Source organism: Micromys minutus (assembly GCF_963924665.1).
Source record: "Micromys minutus genome assembly, chromosome: 30".
In the NCBI taxonomy this organism is placed as follows: Eukaryota; Metazoa; Chordata; class Mammalia; order Rodentia; family Muridae; genus Micromys; species Micromys minutus.
Window position 1 is genome coordinate 32,988,517 of NC_137965.1, and position 18,076 is coordinate 33,006,592.

The 18,076-nt window shown below is 48.7% G+C and overlaps 2 protein-coding genes across 2 annotated transcripts in view; both read left to right on the plus strand.

Annotated features, from left to right (window-relative positions):
• The window catches only part of MBOAT7 (membrane bound acylglycerophosphatidylinositol O-acyltransferase MBOAT7), a 9,910-nt gene extending 3,544 nt beyond the window's left edge, over positions 1-6,366 (plus strand). The window contains exons 6-7 of the mRNA XM_080941929.1: positions 1,509-1,734; positions 5,398-6,366. Of these exons, the coding sequence (XP_080798055.1) occupies positions 1,509-1,734; positions 5,398-5,785 (614 nt within the window). The 3' untranslated portion in view covers positions 5,786-6,366. The remainder of the gene's footprint in view (positions 1-1,508; positions 1,735-5,397) is intronic.
• Positions 6,367-6,677: 311 nt separating this feature from the next.
• On the plus strand, positions 6,678-17,753 carry TMC4 (transmembrane channel like 4; the record flags this gene model as incomplete). Its single annotated transcript, XM_080941930.1, has 15 exons — positions 6,678-6,747; positions 7,431-7,632; positions 8,406-8,551; positions 8,901-9,133; positions 9,269-9,390; positions 12,837-12,984; positions 13,440-13,607; positions 13,832-13,995; positions 14,349-14,475; positions 14,664-14,761; positions 15,931-16,114; positions 16,445-16,575; positions 16,667-16,822; positions 17,504-17,582; positions 17,682-17,753. 15 exons carry the CDS (start codon positions 6,678-6,680, stop codon positions 17,751-17,753), a joined length of 2,100 nt encoding a protein of 699 aa, XP_080798056.1.
• Positions 17,754-18,076: the final 323 nt, after the last annotated feature.

The window sequence follows — 18,076 nt, forward strand, 5'->3', positions numbered from 1 at the left end:
GTTCCTAGTTCCTACAGATTGCCCCTTGTCACTAGCACTTGTCACCCCTCAGTATGGCAAATTGTCCTCTTGCTAGGGAAAGGAAAATGGTATCTTTGCAACCACATACATACCCAGTGTTGCCATGGAAGAGTCACCCCCCCCCCCCAAGATCCAGATTGTTCCCAGTTAGTTGCTAGAGATACTATCCTTTGGTAGTAGTGGGTCCATCATCTGTTGCTAGGGAAACAATTCCTCAGCAATTAAACAGCCCCTCTGCTGAGGATGCTATATCTCTAGCAACCATGGTTTTTTCCTTCCTGCTGAGAGCCTTGCTGTTTGTGGCTGTGAAATCTACCCCCTGAACTGCCTGTCTTGCTTAGAGCCAGCAGCTCACTATGGGATGTTCTCATACAGCACCTCCCAGTTGCCCTATTTCTAAAGAGGTAACGTAGCTGCTGTCCTGGTATCCTCCAGCTATGGAGAGCAGTACTCAGCAACTACAGGTTCTCCTGGTTGTTGAGACTGTCCCTCTACCGGTAAAGCTACCCCAACCCCAGCACCATCCTTGCTGGGGAATGTCAAAAAACTAGTAACTATTTAGGAAGCATCACTCCTTGTTGCTAGGGAAATGATATCACTAGCAACCAGTAGTGAGCTGAATCCCTGCTTCTCTAAGCCATTGTCAGCCTTCCTACTAGGGAATGGGATTGCAGCCTCTCCTAAATTGTAGACCACTCCTTGATAGGGTTGTATCTCCCCCGAGTTGTCATGAACTGTCATCCTGTTGGTGGTAATGGCACAGCACCCCCCACCCCGGATATAGACTGATTACCACTAACCTAGTAACTATGGGTGAACCTCCCACTCTAGAGAGAGGGTGTCCTGCAGTGAAGTCAGGCAGAGATTAAATGCTGTTTTAAATCTATGAGTCCCACTGGTAAAGGATGCCTTACTCCTGTGTCCAGAAGCCACTGGACATTCACATAGCCTAGCATCTTTCTCTGTAGCTGACAGTGTTGGTTTAGGAGATCTGGAAACCTCTGATATTTTTGGAGATGACACTTCTTGAACAGTCACAGGGACCAGGGAAGAGGCTTGTTCTGAAAAGATTTTTCTAAAGAGCCTGGGCTTTGTTGCTAAGAAATGCCTTTTCCCTAGCAACAGAGATCATTGAGAGTCACAAGCCCTAGCAACCGTGAACCATGTATTTTAGAGTGGGCAGCTGCTCTGCCCCACAGTTCAGAAGGGACTTAGAAACTATGCTCAATATTACTCAGCTTGGTTGCCAGTGGGTTTGGTAGCTTAGCAACCATAGCCTTGAAGGATGTTTTTGACTATGTCAGGCTACTAGTTATCAAGAGCACTCCAGTATTAGTCAGCTGTGTTCCCCGACCTGACTCCCTCTGCCCTGTTCTCCCCAGTGGCCCTCAAAAGCCACACCCAGAGAGGGAGCCATTGCCTATCCAGAACCCCCTCTTTAGCATCGGGCTGGGACAGAAGCAGGTGTCAGGAGGGGCCTGGCTGAGCTGCATGTCTGTCCCCATCCTCATGTCCACTCCTACCCCCACCCCCCAGTCCGGAGATTGCAGCTTCCCTGGAGTATGACTATGAGACCATCCGTAACATCGACTGCTACGGCACAGACTTCTGCGTGCGTGTGCGGGATGGCATGCGGTACTGGAACATGACCGTGCAGTGGTGGCTGGCACAGTACATCTACAAGAGTGCACCTTTCCGCTCCTACGTTCTGAGGTGAGGGAGCCCACTCGGTATCAGAGACAGTGCAGAACTTTATCTCCTATCCACTATCCTGTGGTACTCTGAGGCTTCTCTAGCTGGACCCTAAGACCCAAGGCTCATGGAAGTTGTAGTTTCTTGGACCTTCTGAGGTAAATCCTCTGGGCCTACCTCATTGAGTATAGTCAGCCTTGGATCCCAGATTTGATGACTCAGGTCATTGGCCTACCTGCTGGGCTGTTTTGACAGAACTTTATATAGGCTAGGCTGGCCTTCTAGATTGGTAGACAACTGACTTTCATCCTGATCCGCCTGCCTCTTCGTGGTACAGGTGTGCACTACCATGCCTGGCTTGTTGGTTTCTTGAGATAAGGTCTTATTCTGTAGCTCTGACTATCCTGTACTTGTTATATAAACCATACTGGTCTCACACTACAGCTCCCTTCCTGTTTCTGCCCCTTAAGTGTTGGGACTTCAGATTTGTGTCACCATGCCTGGCCAACTTCATTGTTTTTTTGTTTCTTAACTTTTTTCCCATTTTGCTCAAGTGTCTGCAGAGCAGCTTTGTGCCACTCACTCATTGGAGGCCGCTACCATCCAGTGACCTGATGGTAGGACCTGCAGACTAGTCCTCAACCTGACCAACTTCTTATCCTTCTGGGGTTTTTTGTGTGTGTATCTTTTTGAGGCCATCATTCAAGCCTTTCCAAACTGCCAGGTGTGATCAGTGGCCACAGAGATGCTATCCCCTGATAAGTAATTAATGATGACATTATGAGCTAGGTTTGCCCAGCCGTGATGAGAACTGTGGCTTAGACAGTCACTCTTAGGAACTGGAGAGGTGACTTACTGATGAAGATTGTGTAGAGGACCCTTGCTCAGTTCCAGCACCATATCAGGGTTACAACCGTTTGTAACTCCAGCTCCTTGGGATCAAACACACTTTGTTCTGTTCTGGTCTCATAGGTACTGTTCTCATCTGCATAACTCCCAACTTGTGTGGGCGAGTGCACACTCACATACACACACACACAATTAAAAATAAGACTTTAAGAAAAATCACTCTGAATCAGGTATGATGGCACACACTTAAAATCTCGGCACTCAGGACGCTGAGGCAGGAAGTTTGACATTAAAAAAGTTTATATGTATCTGTGATGCACTGTGTGTGTGATGCATGCAAGGCCCTGGAGTCCTTCTCCAGCATCAAAAAAATTAGAAACAATCATCTCTGGCTCTGTAGGAGAATGCATAAGGGGCTGTAGTGGCAGTGGTGAAATAGGAAGATGAATGTGAACCTTTGGATGTCCAGATGAGGGCAGTGGAGAGTCTGGCTTTGAGGGGGAGAGTTGGAGCTTAGGGTGCTCAGCAGAAGCAAAGCAGAAATGAAGCCTGCTTCCCAAGCAGTGGGTTGTCAAGTGACCCAGGGCATAGGAGAGCCTTTCCAGAAAGGGGAAGACCCAGCAGGAGAAAGCTGTTGGGACATGTATAAGGAAGAACAAGGACCTGAGTTTTACCTCATTAACTTAAAGGCTATCGAATGCCCTCCTGGGATCATCAGTGAGGCAGATGGTAATGTGATGCTGACACTTTAGGAAGAGGTGCTAGAAGTAGACACTGAAGCCAGGGGAGGGGGGGCTCACTGCACTGGGCAGGTAGCAGGGTAAGGGGCTGGGGAGGTTAAAGCAAGACGATTGTGTTCAAGGCCAGCCTAACAGAGAGAAACACACAAACCACAACAGTAAAAACAAAAACAAACGAAAAACATGCCAATGACATGGTTTAACTGATGAAGGCACTTGCCACAAAGCCTACATAGTAGAAAGAAAACTGATTACAGCAAGTTGTTCTCTGAACAGTAAACATAATTCATGGCACACAGGAACACATACACACACATACATGGATGAATGAATAAGTGTTAGAAGAGTGTAGGCTGGGATTTTGTAATTTAGTTGGTAGTAATTGAAAGTAGTGGTGTATATATGTAATAATACCACTTGGAAAGTGGAGGCAGAAGGCTCAGGAGTTGAGGGCATCTCTTCCCTCTCCACATGCTCATGGCCGACCTCTACTTCTTTACTCCCCACTCCCCCCTCCGCCTTTCTCTACCTATATTACCCTCTTAACTCCCCTGCCTATGCCCTGAAAAACTCTATTCTATACTCACACACACACACAAAAAAAAAAAGGCGTTTGGGGCAAGCTGGGGCTACATGGAAACCCTGTCTTATAACTGTGTTACCAGTTATACATGATGTCATTAAAACCCTGGGGATCAGGGTTCAGGTGAAAGCCCAGGACACCCCTGTATTTTGATCACTTATTTTCAATCAGCAGTAATTATGCTACACCCTCAGGGGACACTTGGCATCATCTGGAGGCTTTTTTTTTTTAGTTTCCAGGGCCCCAGGCATACCAGGTGAGTGCTTCACTGTCTTAGGGTTTCTAGTGCCCTAACTAAGGGCAATAAAACAACTTAATCAAAAGTAGCTTGGGGTAGAAATAGTTTCCTTCAGCTTACAGTTGTCCATCATGGAAAGAAGTCAAAGTAGGAACCTGGAGACAGGAGCTGAAGCAGAAGCCAAGGAGGAGTGCTGCTTACTGGCTTGCTCTCAATGGCTTGCTCAGTTTACACCCAGACCCACCTACCCAGGGACAGCACTGCCCAATCTGATGGGGTTGTTTTCCCATTGAGATTCCCTTTACTCAGCGGACACTAGCTTGTGTCAAGTTGGCCAAAATAAATAAAATTGAATAAGAAAACAAAAAACAAAACAATACAGGACAACCACTAAACTACCCCACTTCAGGAGACTGGTTTGTTGTTGTTGGTTTGGTTTGGTTTGGTTTTTGTTTGCTATGGCTGAGAGATTTCCTTGGCATTTACAAATAGAATTCAGATTGTGCAATATACAAGGTTCACTTCTGGCCGCCCCACTGCCTCTCATCGTAGTCCAGTCAGCATGGTTCTGTCTGTCATTGCAGAGAGTTGGTATGTCAGGACAGAAAAATCTCTAAGCAGGAAAGGAACCCATGAGCTCATGGTCCTGCCAGAATTGCTGGTCACTGCTCTGTTGGAAAATGTGATAGAGAAGGCTTCACTCTGTCCTTAGCAGAGGGTCGGAGACTGAATCTGTGGGCTGAAAAGTTAGGAGAGTGAGTTTTGGAGAGATGACTCAGTAGTTATGAGCACTTGCTGCTCTTGCAGAAGATCTGAATTAGGTTCCCAGCACCTACATGAAAACTCACAACTTTAATTCCAGGGCAGTCCTCTGCTGGGCTCCAAGGGTATTGAGCATGCACGTGGTACACAGACATACATGCAGGCAAATAACCCAAACCATCTTTAAGTCTAGTTCCGGGGGATCTGACGCCCTCTTCTGACCTCAGATACTGGCCATGCTCACATGTACATTTAAAAATTAATTATTTAAGACGCTGTCTCAGCATGGTAGGGATGCAGCTTAGTGGTACATTATTGCCTGGTGTGTGCAGGATCTTGAGTTCAGTTCCCAGTGACAGTCATTGACTCTTTGACTTTCAGGATGCAGGAAGGAAGGGTGAGCCTGAACTCCTCAGTCTGAGGGAGGAGGGCTGAGCTCTGTAGTCCTGGTTTTGAGGACAGTGAGGACTGAAGCTTGGACTTGTGTGTCCTAACTCAGCGTCTTTCTCTAGGAGCGCCTGGACCATGCTGCTCAGTGCCTACTGGCACGGCCTCCACCCTGGCTACTACCTAAGCTTCATGACCATCCCGCTGTGCCTGGCTGCTGAGGGCTATTTGGAGTCAGCTGTGCGGAGACATCTGAGCCCCGGGGGGCAGAAAGCCTGGGACTGGGTCCACTGGTTTCTGAAGATGCGTGCCTATGACTACATGTGCATGGGCTTTGTGCTCCTCTCCATGGGCGACACACTCCGGTACTGGGTCTCCATCTACTTCTGGGTCCACTTTCTAGCCCTGGCCTGCCTGGGGCTGGGGCTGGCTTTGGGTGGGGGCAGTCCCAGCAAGAGGAAGACACCATCCCAGGCCACCAGCCAAGCCAAGGAAAAGCTCCGGGAAGAGTGAGCTGTGCTGCATTGGCCTGCCTTCCAGTCAAGCTTTGCTTGGGAATTCCGTGAACCAGGCTATTTTTTTCCTTTACCCAGCAAAAATCCCATGTTTGTCTAAGAGCCTGAAGAGGATTCCCTCTTCCTAACTCAGTCCTCTGCCTCCTGCTTAAAGCTAGGGGCCCCCTTTTCCTGGGTTCTCTCTGCATCTTGACCTTTTCACCTCCCTCTGCTAACATCAGGGTATTACTGTCCACTCTTGGCCCTGTTATCTCTGCAACAATCTTCAGGTGTTCAAAAGGCCACTCTTCCCAAAATGCATCTGGCATCTTAGACAGACTCCCAGTGGGTCCCCGGTATTGGGGCAGGTACTTCAGGGCCAGGTTCTGGGAGAGGGGAAGGATGTCCTTCTTGTTTTCCTCATTGCTTTTATAATCAGAGACCATGGTTTTACACATCCTGAAGGAGAAACTGAAATGTGCAAGTGAAAAGCCCCAGGGGAACATGCTTTTACAGTAGCTTCTGTCTGAGCCATTTCTGGGCTCCCCATACAACCTACCACCCAGTGTCATCCTTGGCCTGTGACAGGTCAGAATGTATAAAGCTTTCCCAATAAAGTGTTACACATGCATCTGTTTGTGAGTATGACTGTGGGCGACAAACCGAAGACACTTACACCAGAATGCCACTGTGGCATGTTTGGGTCCTGGCTGCCATGAAGTTCAGCAAGCTCAGGAGGCTGTAAGAACTTCAATTCCCAGGAGACCTTTAGGAAGTGTTCAAAGTCACCCAGGCCACCTAGTGGCCAGGTGCAGACCTGCGTTAGGCCCCTCCCTTACCTAGGGCAGTCCCCGCCCTGGGGGCCTCTAGAGACGGAAACAACGGGCAGAAAATACAGTACATCCACAGACATGGAAGAAAGTCCCAGGGAAGCCTGGGGCCAAACCCCAGCCTGGTCTAGCTCTCGGAAAGCCAGAACAGGTAGGAGAGTCCTGGAAAGTCAGGTTTATTCATAAAGGAAAGGGGAAGCTGAGTTCCTAAACCTGAAAACAGAAGTGCAATTTCATTTCCTGGGTTTCCTAAGAAGGAAACTCAGATCTCCCGAAGAACAAACAGTACAGAGACCTAGTTACAGTCTTGGAGGAGAGGGTCAGGGATTGGGTCCCTACTATCAGCCATGTGAAGGGCTGGGGTTCCAAGCTCATCAGTTCTTACTGAACAGGAAGTTACTGAAGTTTGGGCTCACACAGAGCAGAAGGGATATGGGGGTTCATACCTAGAAACCTTGGGAGGCGAGTCTTGGGCCTTGAACCTCAGTTTGAAGAAGAAATGGTGGGATCTATAACTCTGTATCTGAGGGAAGAGAACCTGAGTCTTAACTCCTGAGTCTGAGGGAGGTGGCTTGAGGCCTGTACCCCTGGGTCTGAGAGAAAGTGGGCTGGGCCTGGACCCCTGTATCATAAGAAGGTTGGGTTATAGACTCCTGGATCTGAGGAAGAAGGCTGGGGCCTGACTTCAGGGTTTGAGGGAGAAGGACTAGGTCTGAGGGAGGTGGCCTCAGCCATGTACCCTTGGGTCTGAGAGAAGATGGGCTGAGGTCTGGGTCTGAGGGAAAGGACTGTCGCCTGGACTGCTCTGTCTTCCAATCCTGTTTTCATACCCAGGCCCATCACTGGCCTCTGTGATGAATGATCTCCCCAGTGCTGCTACGCTTCGGTACCGTGGCCCTGGTGTGCTCCCGTGGGGGGCACTGGACGAAGATGATGATGGGGGAAGGAGCCTTCAGGCCTTTGCAGAAACTGCCCAAATGGAATCTCACGCTTCCCGGGAACTTCCCTGGCCTATGCAGGCAAGGCGGGCACACAGGTGAGCACCTCTTTTCTGACACCCTCCTGACAGGTGGGTGACCCCTTTCCTGATCTCAGTAGGTTATTCTCTTGACTGCCGTGCCACCAGCCTGGTGGGCTGGCCTGGACCTGCTCTGAACCTCCATGCTCTGTTTTGTTAGTTTTTTCTTTTCTACATTAAGGGGTGTGTGTGTTCCTAAGAGCATGCGTGTGTGGTACAGCTTTCTGTGAAGCTCAGGGGACAACTTAAAGGAGTCAGTCCCCTCCCCCCCCATCTGAGTCTCTGGGATCAAGCTCGAGTTTTGAGTTGGTCACAAATGTCTTTACTTGTCAGCCATTTTGATTCGTTTGTTGAGACAGAGGGAGAGGGTTGTACCGTTACCCATGCTGGCCCAAAGGCACTGTCTATGTCAAGCTGACCTCTGGTTTGCACGAATCCTTCTACCCTATTCTCCCAATTGAGGGGATGACAAGCATGAATGGTGCACCATACCGGACCCCTTCATTTTCTAAGGCATGTCACTAATCTGCCAGCCTGTCCTAGGACTCTCAATCCCCCTGCCTCAACCTCGCCATTGGGATTACAAGCATACACTACTATACATAGCTCTATCCATATTTTGTGTCTGGCTTCTTATGCATAAATTAGATTAGTCTCCTTTTAGTTTCTAAAGAGTATTCCAGTTTATGGATACAGCATACCACAATGTCAGTATATTCTGCTTTGGGTGGTTCTCAGTTTGTAATTTCCAAGCTCTTAATTTTCTGATTCTAACTTTGCTTTCTTTCCAGGAAGAGCCAGGCTAGAGAACAGGTGGCTTCTGGCTCTGAATCGAGGGCTGCCTACTGGGCCCGACATCTTTCCTGGACCAAGGGGAAAATGAAAGAAGGCTTTCAAACTATACAGCCCTGGGCGTGGACGCTGAAGAAAATTGGGGGTGTGCTGGGCTTTAAAGGAGGAGGCCTGGGGCCTGGACTCCTGGGGTCTGAGGCTAGAGTGTGCTTTCCTGGGTCTGACTGAGGGTGGGGTGATTACCCCTGGGCCTTAGGGAAAAGGGCTGGGTCCTGCACCCCTGGTCTGAAGGATGAAGGCTAGTGTCTGAACCCCTCTGAAACAGAGAAGAGGACTGGAGTCTGAGGGAGGGGCTGGTGTCTGGACTCCAGGATCAGACCAGGAGACAGGGCCCTGTTGTAGACTCCTCTGTATGAGGGAGGAGGGCTGGAGGCAGGACTCTGGGTCATCTCTGTACTGAGAGGGACCTAAGGCCCCTCTGCTGCCCTCTGCAGGCCAGTTTGGAGCAGGCACTGAGTCCTATTTCTCCCTGCTGCGCTTCCTGCTCTTTCTTAACCTGGTGGCATCTGTGATTGAAGTCTGCATGAAGCTGATCCCCACCTGGTTGGAAGGGGCTCCTCCAGGTCCCCCTGGCCTTAACATCTCCTCAGCCTGTGGTTCCTATATTCCACACACTCATGGCCTGGTAGCCTTCCCTACCCAGCTCTTCAACTTGCTCTCTGGAGAGGTGGGTGCCATGGTCCCCAGAGGAACCTCCTTACCTTTGAAGCCCGGTGTCCTGGATGACACACTGTACAGACCACCTAGCTCCCTGATCTTTACCAGCCCCACCATGACCTTGGCTCTACCTCTTCCTCCCCAGGGTTACCTAGAGTGGTCCCCCCTGTTCTATGGGTTCTACCCACCCCGGTCAAACCTGGCCATCACCTACCTGTGCTCCGTCTTTGCCATCGGCCTCATCTACTTGCTGTTCATCCTACACCGGTTAGTGATGCCCACATCCTGACTCTGATAGAACAGGGAGACTGGAGGTGGTAGAGGCCCCTCCCCCAGGAGTTCCTTCAACTATTTTAAAGCCAGGTGTGGAGGCCCAAGCTTGCAGTCTTGTCACTTAGGAGGCAGAGGCAGGATGATTATTTTGAGTTCAAGGTCAGCCTTAGGCTACAGAATGAATTGAAGGCCACCCCGAGCTACACAGAAAGATCCTTACCTAGCTGTGTATGGTGGTCCAGGCCTTTAATCTTGGCACCCGGGAGGCAGAGGCAGGTGGATCTCTGAGTTCAATGCCAGCCTGGTCTACAGAGAGAGACCCTATCTCAGAAAGGAAGGAAGGAAGGAAGGTAGGAGGGAAGGAAGGAAGGTAGGAGGGAAGGAAGGTAGGAGAGAAGGAAGGAGGGAAGGTAAGAGGGAAGGAAGGTAGGGAAGGAACAAAGGTAGGGAAGGAAGGAAGGAAGGTAGGAAGGTAGGAGGGAAGGAAGGTAGGAGGGAAGGAAGGAGGGAAGGTAAGAGGGAAAGAAGGAAGGTAGGGAAGGAAGGAAGGTAGGGAAGGAAGGAAGGTAGGAGGGAAGGAAGGAAGGTAGGAGGGAAGGAAGGAGGGAAGGTAAGAGGGAAGGAAGGTAGGGAAGGAACGAAGGTAGGGAAGGAAGGTAGGAGGGAAGGAAGGAAGGTAGGGAAGGAAGGAAGGAAGGTAAGAGGGAAGAAAGGAAGGTAGGGAAGGAAGGAAGGAAGGTAGGAGGGAAGGAAGGTAGGGAAGGAAGGAAGGTAGGGAAGGAAGGAAGGTAGGAGGGAAGGAAGGTAGGAGGGAAGGAAGGTAGGGAAGGAAGGAAGGAATAAAACAGGAAGTCTCCTGCCAGCTTGTCTAGTGGTAACCTAAGGTGAGGCCGTTCAATAAAGACATGAGAACCTGTTTAGAAGGTGTGTAATTATAATCCCAGTGCTTGGGGAGCTGAGGTGGAAAGGTTACTCCGGGCTCCATCTGAAAATATCCAGTGATAGTAAGATGTAGAACACTAGACTGGCAAGAATTTGCAGTGGATGGGGACACTTTCTGACAAGCCTGAGAAGATGAGTTCCTTTCCCACATCCCCATAGTGAGGAAAAACAGTTCCTTCACAAGCTGTCTTCTGACCACCACACACATAGCATGGCACACCGGTACCATCACATAAACACACATCACACAAAATAAATGCTAAAAGAGGAAAAAATAATTAGAATACTTTAAACCTACTGGCATGGCTCCTGTCTAAAATCCCAGCACTTGGGAGGTGGAAGCAGGAGGAATAGGATCTCTACATTATCCTTGGTCGCATAGTGAGTCTGAGGCTAACCTGGGCTATATGAAACCTTATGTCCCATTTTTGCCTTTTATATAAATGAAGAGTCTAATTATATTGTGAGGGAGAGCACAGGAATTCCTAATCATCTATGTGAGGGTCGTAGAAGATAGAAGTTATAAATCACTCCCTGTGGAGGTATGTTTTTGTTTGCTTTGATAAAGTAGCATGCTGTAGTTTAGGCTGGCCTCAAATTTGTTCTGTAGGCTAGACTGGTCTTGAACTCAGCAATCCTCCTGCCTCATTCTCCTGAGGATTACAGACATATACCAGTGTACCTGTGGTGTGTGTGTGTGTGTGTGTGTGTGTGTGTGTATGTGGAGGGGTTGCTACTGGGGATGAAATATGGGGTCCTCATGTATGCTAGGCAATTGCTCTACCGCAGAACTGCTCCCACACCCTCAGGCTCTGAGGTAACTTTTAGATGTACAAAGGCAGTGTTGAGCAGGTGTTAATTTGACTGTGTGGAGTCTGCAAAGGGTGAGCACTAGAGATAGATTGTTTCCCTCAGACCCTCACAGACAGGGATGGAGTCCAGGGCTTCCAAGCTTGCTAGGCAAGAGCTCTACCACTGGCCTAACATTGACATAAGTATTTGAACTGGCATTCAGATAGGACTGGAAGATCCTCATGGAAGGAAGCCAAGTATTTTAAAGAGGGTTAGAAGTGAGGTCTATGGATATAAAACTGGGTAGAGCCATGCTCCCAAACTTCAAAAAGCTATTTTAAAAATTGTCTCCTGATTGCCAGGCATTTTTCCAGCTTGCAGTCCAGAAGGAAGACACAAACCATAAGACAGACTATTTAATAATGAACAAATATAAATTATGAACAAGTATAATACATGAATAAATGGATCTGGGAGCCCAGGCCTGTACTAGGTAGGTGAAGGCAGGCATTTGGATCATGATTTTAAAGCCAGCTTTACCCTCATAGTGAAACCTTGTCTCAAAAAATAAAGCAGCCAGGCAGTGGTGACATACGCCTTTAATCCCAGCACTCAAGAGGCGGGTGGATCTCTGATTCGAGGCCAGCCTGGTCTACAGAATGAGTTCCAGGAAGCCCACAGAAGAGCTGGCTATGACAGCAATACACATCTGGAGCCCAAGCTCTGGGGGCTGGGGGAGGGCAACAGAGACAAGAGGATCCAGGGACTCGGTGGCCAGTCTATCCTAAATGTTGAGTTTCACGTTCAGTGAATGAGTCCATTTGAAAAACAAAATGGAGAATGATAAGAGGAAGGCACCTAATGTACATCTCTGGCCTCCAAATACACACACACACACACACACACACCGGCACAATATCACTGTGTATTTATCCATACACCACATGCACACACATATTCCCAAGTGCACCCACATACTCATGCATACACTAAACACATGCATACCTTACTGGCTGGTTATGTCAGGAAGGTACTTAAATATTGGAGCTGGAAGAAGCTCTAGGATAGTTTCTTTTAAATATAGAAATTCCTTCTGATTTGCATGAATACTGAGAGTAGAGTCTCTAGAAACACAGAGAGTATGTGGGAACCCTCCCTAGTTGTCCAGGGGAACCAGGAGAGGTTACTGAAGGTGGACATGGTCTTTGTCTATTTCTATTTTCTCTTCTTTTTGTTCTCGTCCTTTCCTCCTACTCAGTCGTCTCTCTAGGTCTTTGCCCCCCTCTCAAACTCTGGTCTGAATGGGCAGTTCCAGGCGGTTACTGTATACCTCTCAGCCTAAAACTCCATGTACCAGGGAGGCCTTGAACTTGCAGAAACCCTCCTTGCTCGGCTTCTTTTGTGCTGGGATTACAAGTGCGCCCTATCAGGCTGGCTCACCTCTTTTCTAGAATGTATTTTTCATTCTTTTTTCTCTTGTCTCTTCTTTCTAGGTATTTTCCCCTTTCCTCTGGAGATCTGGCAGTGTCTCCTAAGTTCTTCTATCCCTTTAGGGTATCTGGTTCCCAGATCTCTTAGCCTTTGATTCCAAAGACTTTGTGTAACTATCTGACTTCAGCAGGTGGCACCTGGTCACAGGAATTTGAGTTTGTGTTTCATAAATAAGGTGTCCCCTCCGACACTTCTCTGGCCATCTGTTCCTTCAGTTCAGTGTCGGGATTGAAGGAGACACTGCTGGCGGAATCGGACGTTCTGACCAGCTACAGTCACCGAGTATTCTCAGCTTGGAATTTTGGCCTCTGCGGGGACGTGCACGTGCGGCTGCGCCAGCGCATCATTTTGTATGAACTTCAGGTATGCTCCAGGAGGCGAGGCTACCATTAATTGAGGACCAGTCAACAACCCAACTAAGATGAGGAGCAAGGCATTGCTAAGAGAAGGAGAGTTAAGCAGAAGTCAGGCTAGGGATGCCTTCCATGGAAGAAACTAAGGGGTGGGCATATGGGGAGACTGAGACCTGGAATTTGCTTAGGAAAGGGACCAGAACCTAAGACTGGTCCCAAGTGAAACGGGGGCGGGGGGGCGTGGCTTCAAAAAGGTGAACTAGCTAGGAGGAGTCTCAGAGAAGGAGAATCTGGGGTTCTGTGTTGGGTCAAAGAAGGGTAGGCCTTGGACAAAAGGCAGGGTGAGGTCTGGAGTTCTGGCAGACCTGGAGAGTATAGAACAAGGAGATGGCTGTATCGGTTTAATCTGAACAAAAGTTAGGTCTGAAGGGATGGGTCTCCAGCAGCAGTCCTTCTTGGCCTTAGGTGGACCTGGAGGAAGCGGAAGTCCGGCGCCGTGCTGCGGAGCAGACGCTGGGCCAGCGAGCCAAGATGTGGTCAGTGAGGGCGCTGCTCAACGTGCTGGTCCTCGCGCTCCTGGGGGCGGCCTTCTATGGCATCTACTGGGCTACAGAGTACACCGTGACACTGCAGGTGCAGAGGGATCTTGGAGGAGGAGAGCCCTTGGGTTCTAGAACTCACATTTCCACAGGTGAAGAAGTCCTGTGGGAGTGAGCCGGGGTCTAGAATTCCTGGGATTTTAGGTGGCTTGGGAAAGGGAAGGCGTCGAGCCTGGGATTTGAGGGTCTTTTAAGATAAGAAGAGGCAATGGATGGACTTTCAGCTTGCTTCTTTCTGTGTTCCATACTCCCTTTCAGGAGACACCCCTTGTCCAACAGACCCCACTACTCAAGCTTCTGGTGGATTATCTGCCATCCATCTTCATTTCCGTGTTCAACTTTGTGCTGCCTCCTATGTTCAAGTTCATTGCCTCACTAGAGGGCTACACTCGAAGCCATCAGATCGTCTTGATCCTGCTTAGGTTCTGACTCATGGAATGGGATACACACACACATACATACATATGTATACATGCATACATATACACACACACACATATATATATACATACATACACACATATACATAATACATATGCACACATCCACACATACAAACACACACACACACACACACACACATATGAATAAGACAGGGAAGTGCCATGCATATGAAATTCAGGCAGTTCTAGTCTCAAACCCTGACACTGAGACTCAGTTCCTTCCTCTGTGAAAAGTGGGGAGGAGGTAGGGTAGAAAAACTTAGAGTGGGGGAGATCATGAGTGTGTATCCAGAAGGTGGCACTATATCAGAGTGAGTCTCTTCATCTTGCAGGACTGTGTTTTTGCGTCTGGCCTCCCTGGTGTTCCTTCTGTTCTCTCTGTGGAATCAGATCACGTGTGGGGGAAACATGGAGGCAGAAGGATGCAAGGCCTGTGGCTACAATTACAAAGAAATCCCGGTGAGAATGCTGAGGGTGCACAGGTGGCTTCTTGGGCCTAGAGGTAGGATTGGGATCATTGAACTGGGTGGATCATTCCCTGGTTGGAAAAAGCTGAACATGGCATGAATGCCCACTCACGAAGTTCGTGAATGGGGTTCTGATCCTCCAGGTCCGAGAGTCTGACCTACCAATTCCTTACTTTTTAGTGCTGGGAGACTCGATTGGGCCAGGAGATGTACAAACTTGTGCTGTTTGATCTGCTGATGGCCCTGTTGGTCATGCTATTGGTCCAGTTTCCTAGGAAGTAAGTGTCTTGCCCTTCCTGATAGCCCTGCCCCTATTACAGCAGGCCCCACCCCAATGGAAATGGTCTTATATTTTGCTCTGTTTTCTTTTCTTTTTAACTAAGGTATTTGCATAAGCAAGGCAGTTCATCACTGAGCTAGATATCCCAGCTGTCTTTATAATTTAGTTTCTCTTATTTATTGGTGTGCATATGTGTTTGTGTGCTTGTGTGGGAGAGTGTCAGAAGACGGTGTTGTATGCCTTCCTCTCTCACTCTCTGCTTATTCCTTTAAAACTGCATCTCTCTCCCTGAACCTGGGACTCATAGCCAAAAAGCCCCAGCAATCTTATCTCTGGTCCTCTTAGTACCTGGGTTACAAGTATGCCAGGATCTCTGAATTCTGGGATTTTTAAAACTCTGGTTCTCATGATTGTCCAGCAAATGCTCTTAACTGCTGAACCATCTCTGCCCCCCATATCCATGTGTTGTGTGTGTGTGTGTGTGTGTGTGTGTATGTGTGTGCGTGTGTGTGTGAGTGTGTGTAGGGGAGAGGGGGGAGAAAGAAAGAGAGAGAGATGGGATCTGTACACAGCCCTGACTGTGGCCTTGAACTCTCAGAGATACACCTGCCTCTGTCTCCCACGTGCTGGAAATAAAGGTGTGTGCCACTATGTCTGGTTCAGTAAGGTTCTTAACCACTGAACCATTTCTCCCATCTCCCCTTTATCTTTCCCAGGTTCTGGCTGACTGTAGTTTATACTGGCCTGGAACTGTCCCTAGGGCTCTGATTACCAATATAAGCCATCATATCCAGCCCCCTACCCACATTTCTAAATCCAGTTTTTACTTCTTTTGTCCTTACCTAATCCCTACCCCCTATTTTTTGGTTACTTCTCTCTAACTAAACTCCTACTATCTTTCTTTGTTTCTGAGACAGGATTTCTCTGTGAAGCTCTGGCTGTCCTGGAACTTACTCTGTAGATCAGGTTGACATCTTAAACTCAGAGATCCAACTGCCTCTGCCTCCTAAATTCTGGGATTAAAGGCTTGTACCACCACTACCCAGTCAACACCTACTATCTTAGTGTTTCAGACCAGCTAACTATCAGATCAGGCTTGTTCTGGGTGGTAGGGTTAGGAAAACCAAGAGGCAGACCTATGTATGACTGTCCCACCCCGCCCTTCAGGATACTCTGTGGCCTCTGTCCTGGGGCACTGGGTCGTCTGTCTGGGACTCTGGAGTTCCAGGTGCCCGATGAGGTGCTGGGGCTCATCTATGCTCAGACTGTGGTCTGGGTGGGAAGCTTTTTCTGCCCCTTACTGCCTTTGATCAACACCGCCAAGTTCCTCATACTTTTCTGTCTGAAGAAGGTGAGTCTGAGGAGTATCCTAGGGTCTGAGCTGACCGGTGTTGGAGGCTGTACTCCTGGGCTAGGGAAAGGAGAATGGATACCAGGCTCTCTGAGTACTTTACCCATTGGGAGGGAGGGAGGAAGGGAGGGAGGGAGGAGCTGGAAGTCAGAGTCCGGGGTTCAGAGGAGGAAGAATCTGGATATTCTGACTTCAAAGACTAAGCAACAGGTGGCTAAGAGATCTGGGCCCTGCCCCCAAAGGAAACGAAAGGTCCAAGATAGGAAACCAGGAAAAGCAAAGGATTTGATTCTTGGGTCTCACCTCCATCTCCTCACCTCTCCCCACCAGATGACACTCTTCTCCATCTACTCACCAGCTTCTCGCACCTTCCGAGCATCCACAGCAAATTTCTTTTTCCCCCTGGTACTTCTTGTGGGTCTGGTGATCTCTGCTGTTCCTGTGCTTTACAGTGTATTCCTGTAAGTATGAGAGACTTGTGTCTGTATCCCTCTACACTCACTCGTTCTCACTCAGACCGACCTGATTGAATCCACTATGTCTCCCCTACAGGATCCCACCTTCTAAGCTCTGTGGCCCGTTCCAAGGGAAGTTGTCCATTTGGGCCCAGATCCCTGAGTCCATTGAGAGCCTTCCTCAAACTGCCCAGAATTTTCTCTACTTTCTGGGAACCCAGGCTTTTACTGCACCCCTTCTGATCTTCTCTAGGTGAGTGGTCAGAGTTTGAATGTGTGTGATTTAGTATTTGAAAGACAAAGGAGTTGTGTGCTGGGTACCTGAGTGTTAGAGAGGAGGGCTAAATACCTATGAACAGAGGAGAAAGGGGGCTGGCCCTGGATGCCTAGATCAAGAGTTGGAGTGTGAATGCTTAGGGTCTAAGAAAAGACAACTGGGTTTGGACTCCTGGGTCTGAGGAAGGAGGGCTAGGGTGTGGATTTATGGATTTGATGAAGGAGGAGGTATAAAACCTGAACCTCTGGCTTAAGCAAGAACCCCAGACCCATCCAAAGGGTCTGGACTCTTGAGTCTGAGGCGAGAGAATAAAGACTGGTGTTCAGAATCTCAAGAAGGGTTTAAGGGACTTGAGGATACTGACATTGGTTTCTGTAATTTACTTATTCGTTTAATTTTTATGTGTGTTGGTATTTGGACAGTGTGTGCATGTGTGTGTGTGTGTGTTATGTGTGTGTGTGAAGTAACGAACATGAGTTACAATTGTAAGCTGCCATGTGGGTGTTGGGTGCTGGGAACTGAACCCTGGTCCTTTGGAAGTGCAGCCAATGCTCGGGTTACAAGCCATCTCTCCAGCCTCCTGATCCTAGTTTCTAAAGAGCCATTTGATGAAGATGATTTATTTTTTAGAGTGATTTTCATTCCTGTCTTCCTTAGCATCCTGATGACATATACAGTAGCCCTGGCTAACTGTTATGGACGCCTCATCTCTGAGCTCAAATGCCAGATAGAGACGGTGAGCCAGGCTGATTTCCCCGGGAAGGGCTCTATGAGAACATGAAAGAGGAACACTGCTGAAGAAGTATGCTTCCCTTTCAATCCTTTTTGCCCGCAGGAAGTGCAAAATAAAGTCTTCCTAGCCCAGCGAGCTGTGGCTCTGAGCTCAAAGAATGGAGGAGCTTCCTGATTAGTCTGGCAGGACCTTCAGCCCCTCAGACCCATCGTAAGCACCAGTGACTTCATATATCAAGCCCTCTCATCTCTGCAACCAAACCCCACGCCCTCTGTCACCGAATGCCACACTCTCAATTGAATCGTACTAATAAACAACAGTCAAGACCGCTATACGTTTTTGAAACCCCGTTCTGAAGCCGTTTGGGGAGGGGCCAGATCCAAGTAGGTTTGAAGGGCTTGGTTGTGTTAGCCTAAAGGGACAGACAAACATCAACAGCCCCATCCAGCAGCGTCCGGGGTGGAGCAATTCAGGTTACAGATGCTTAGGATTGGCTA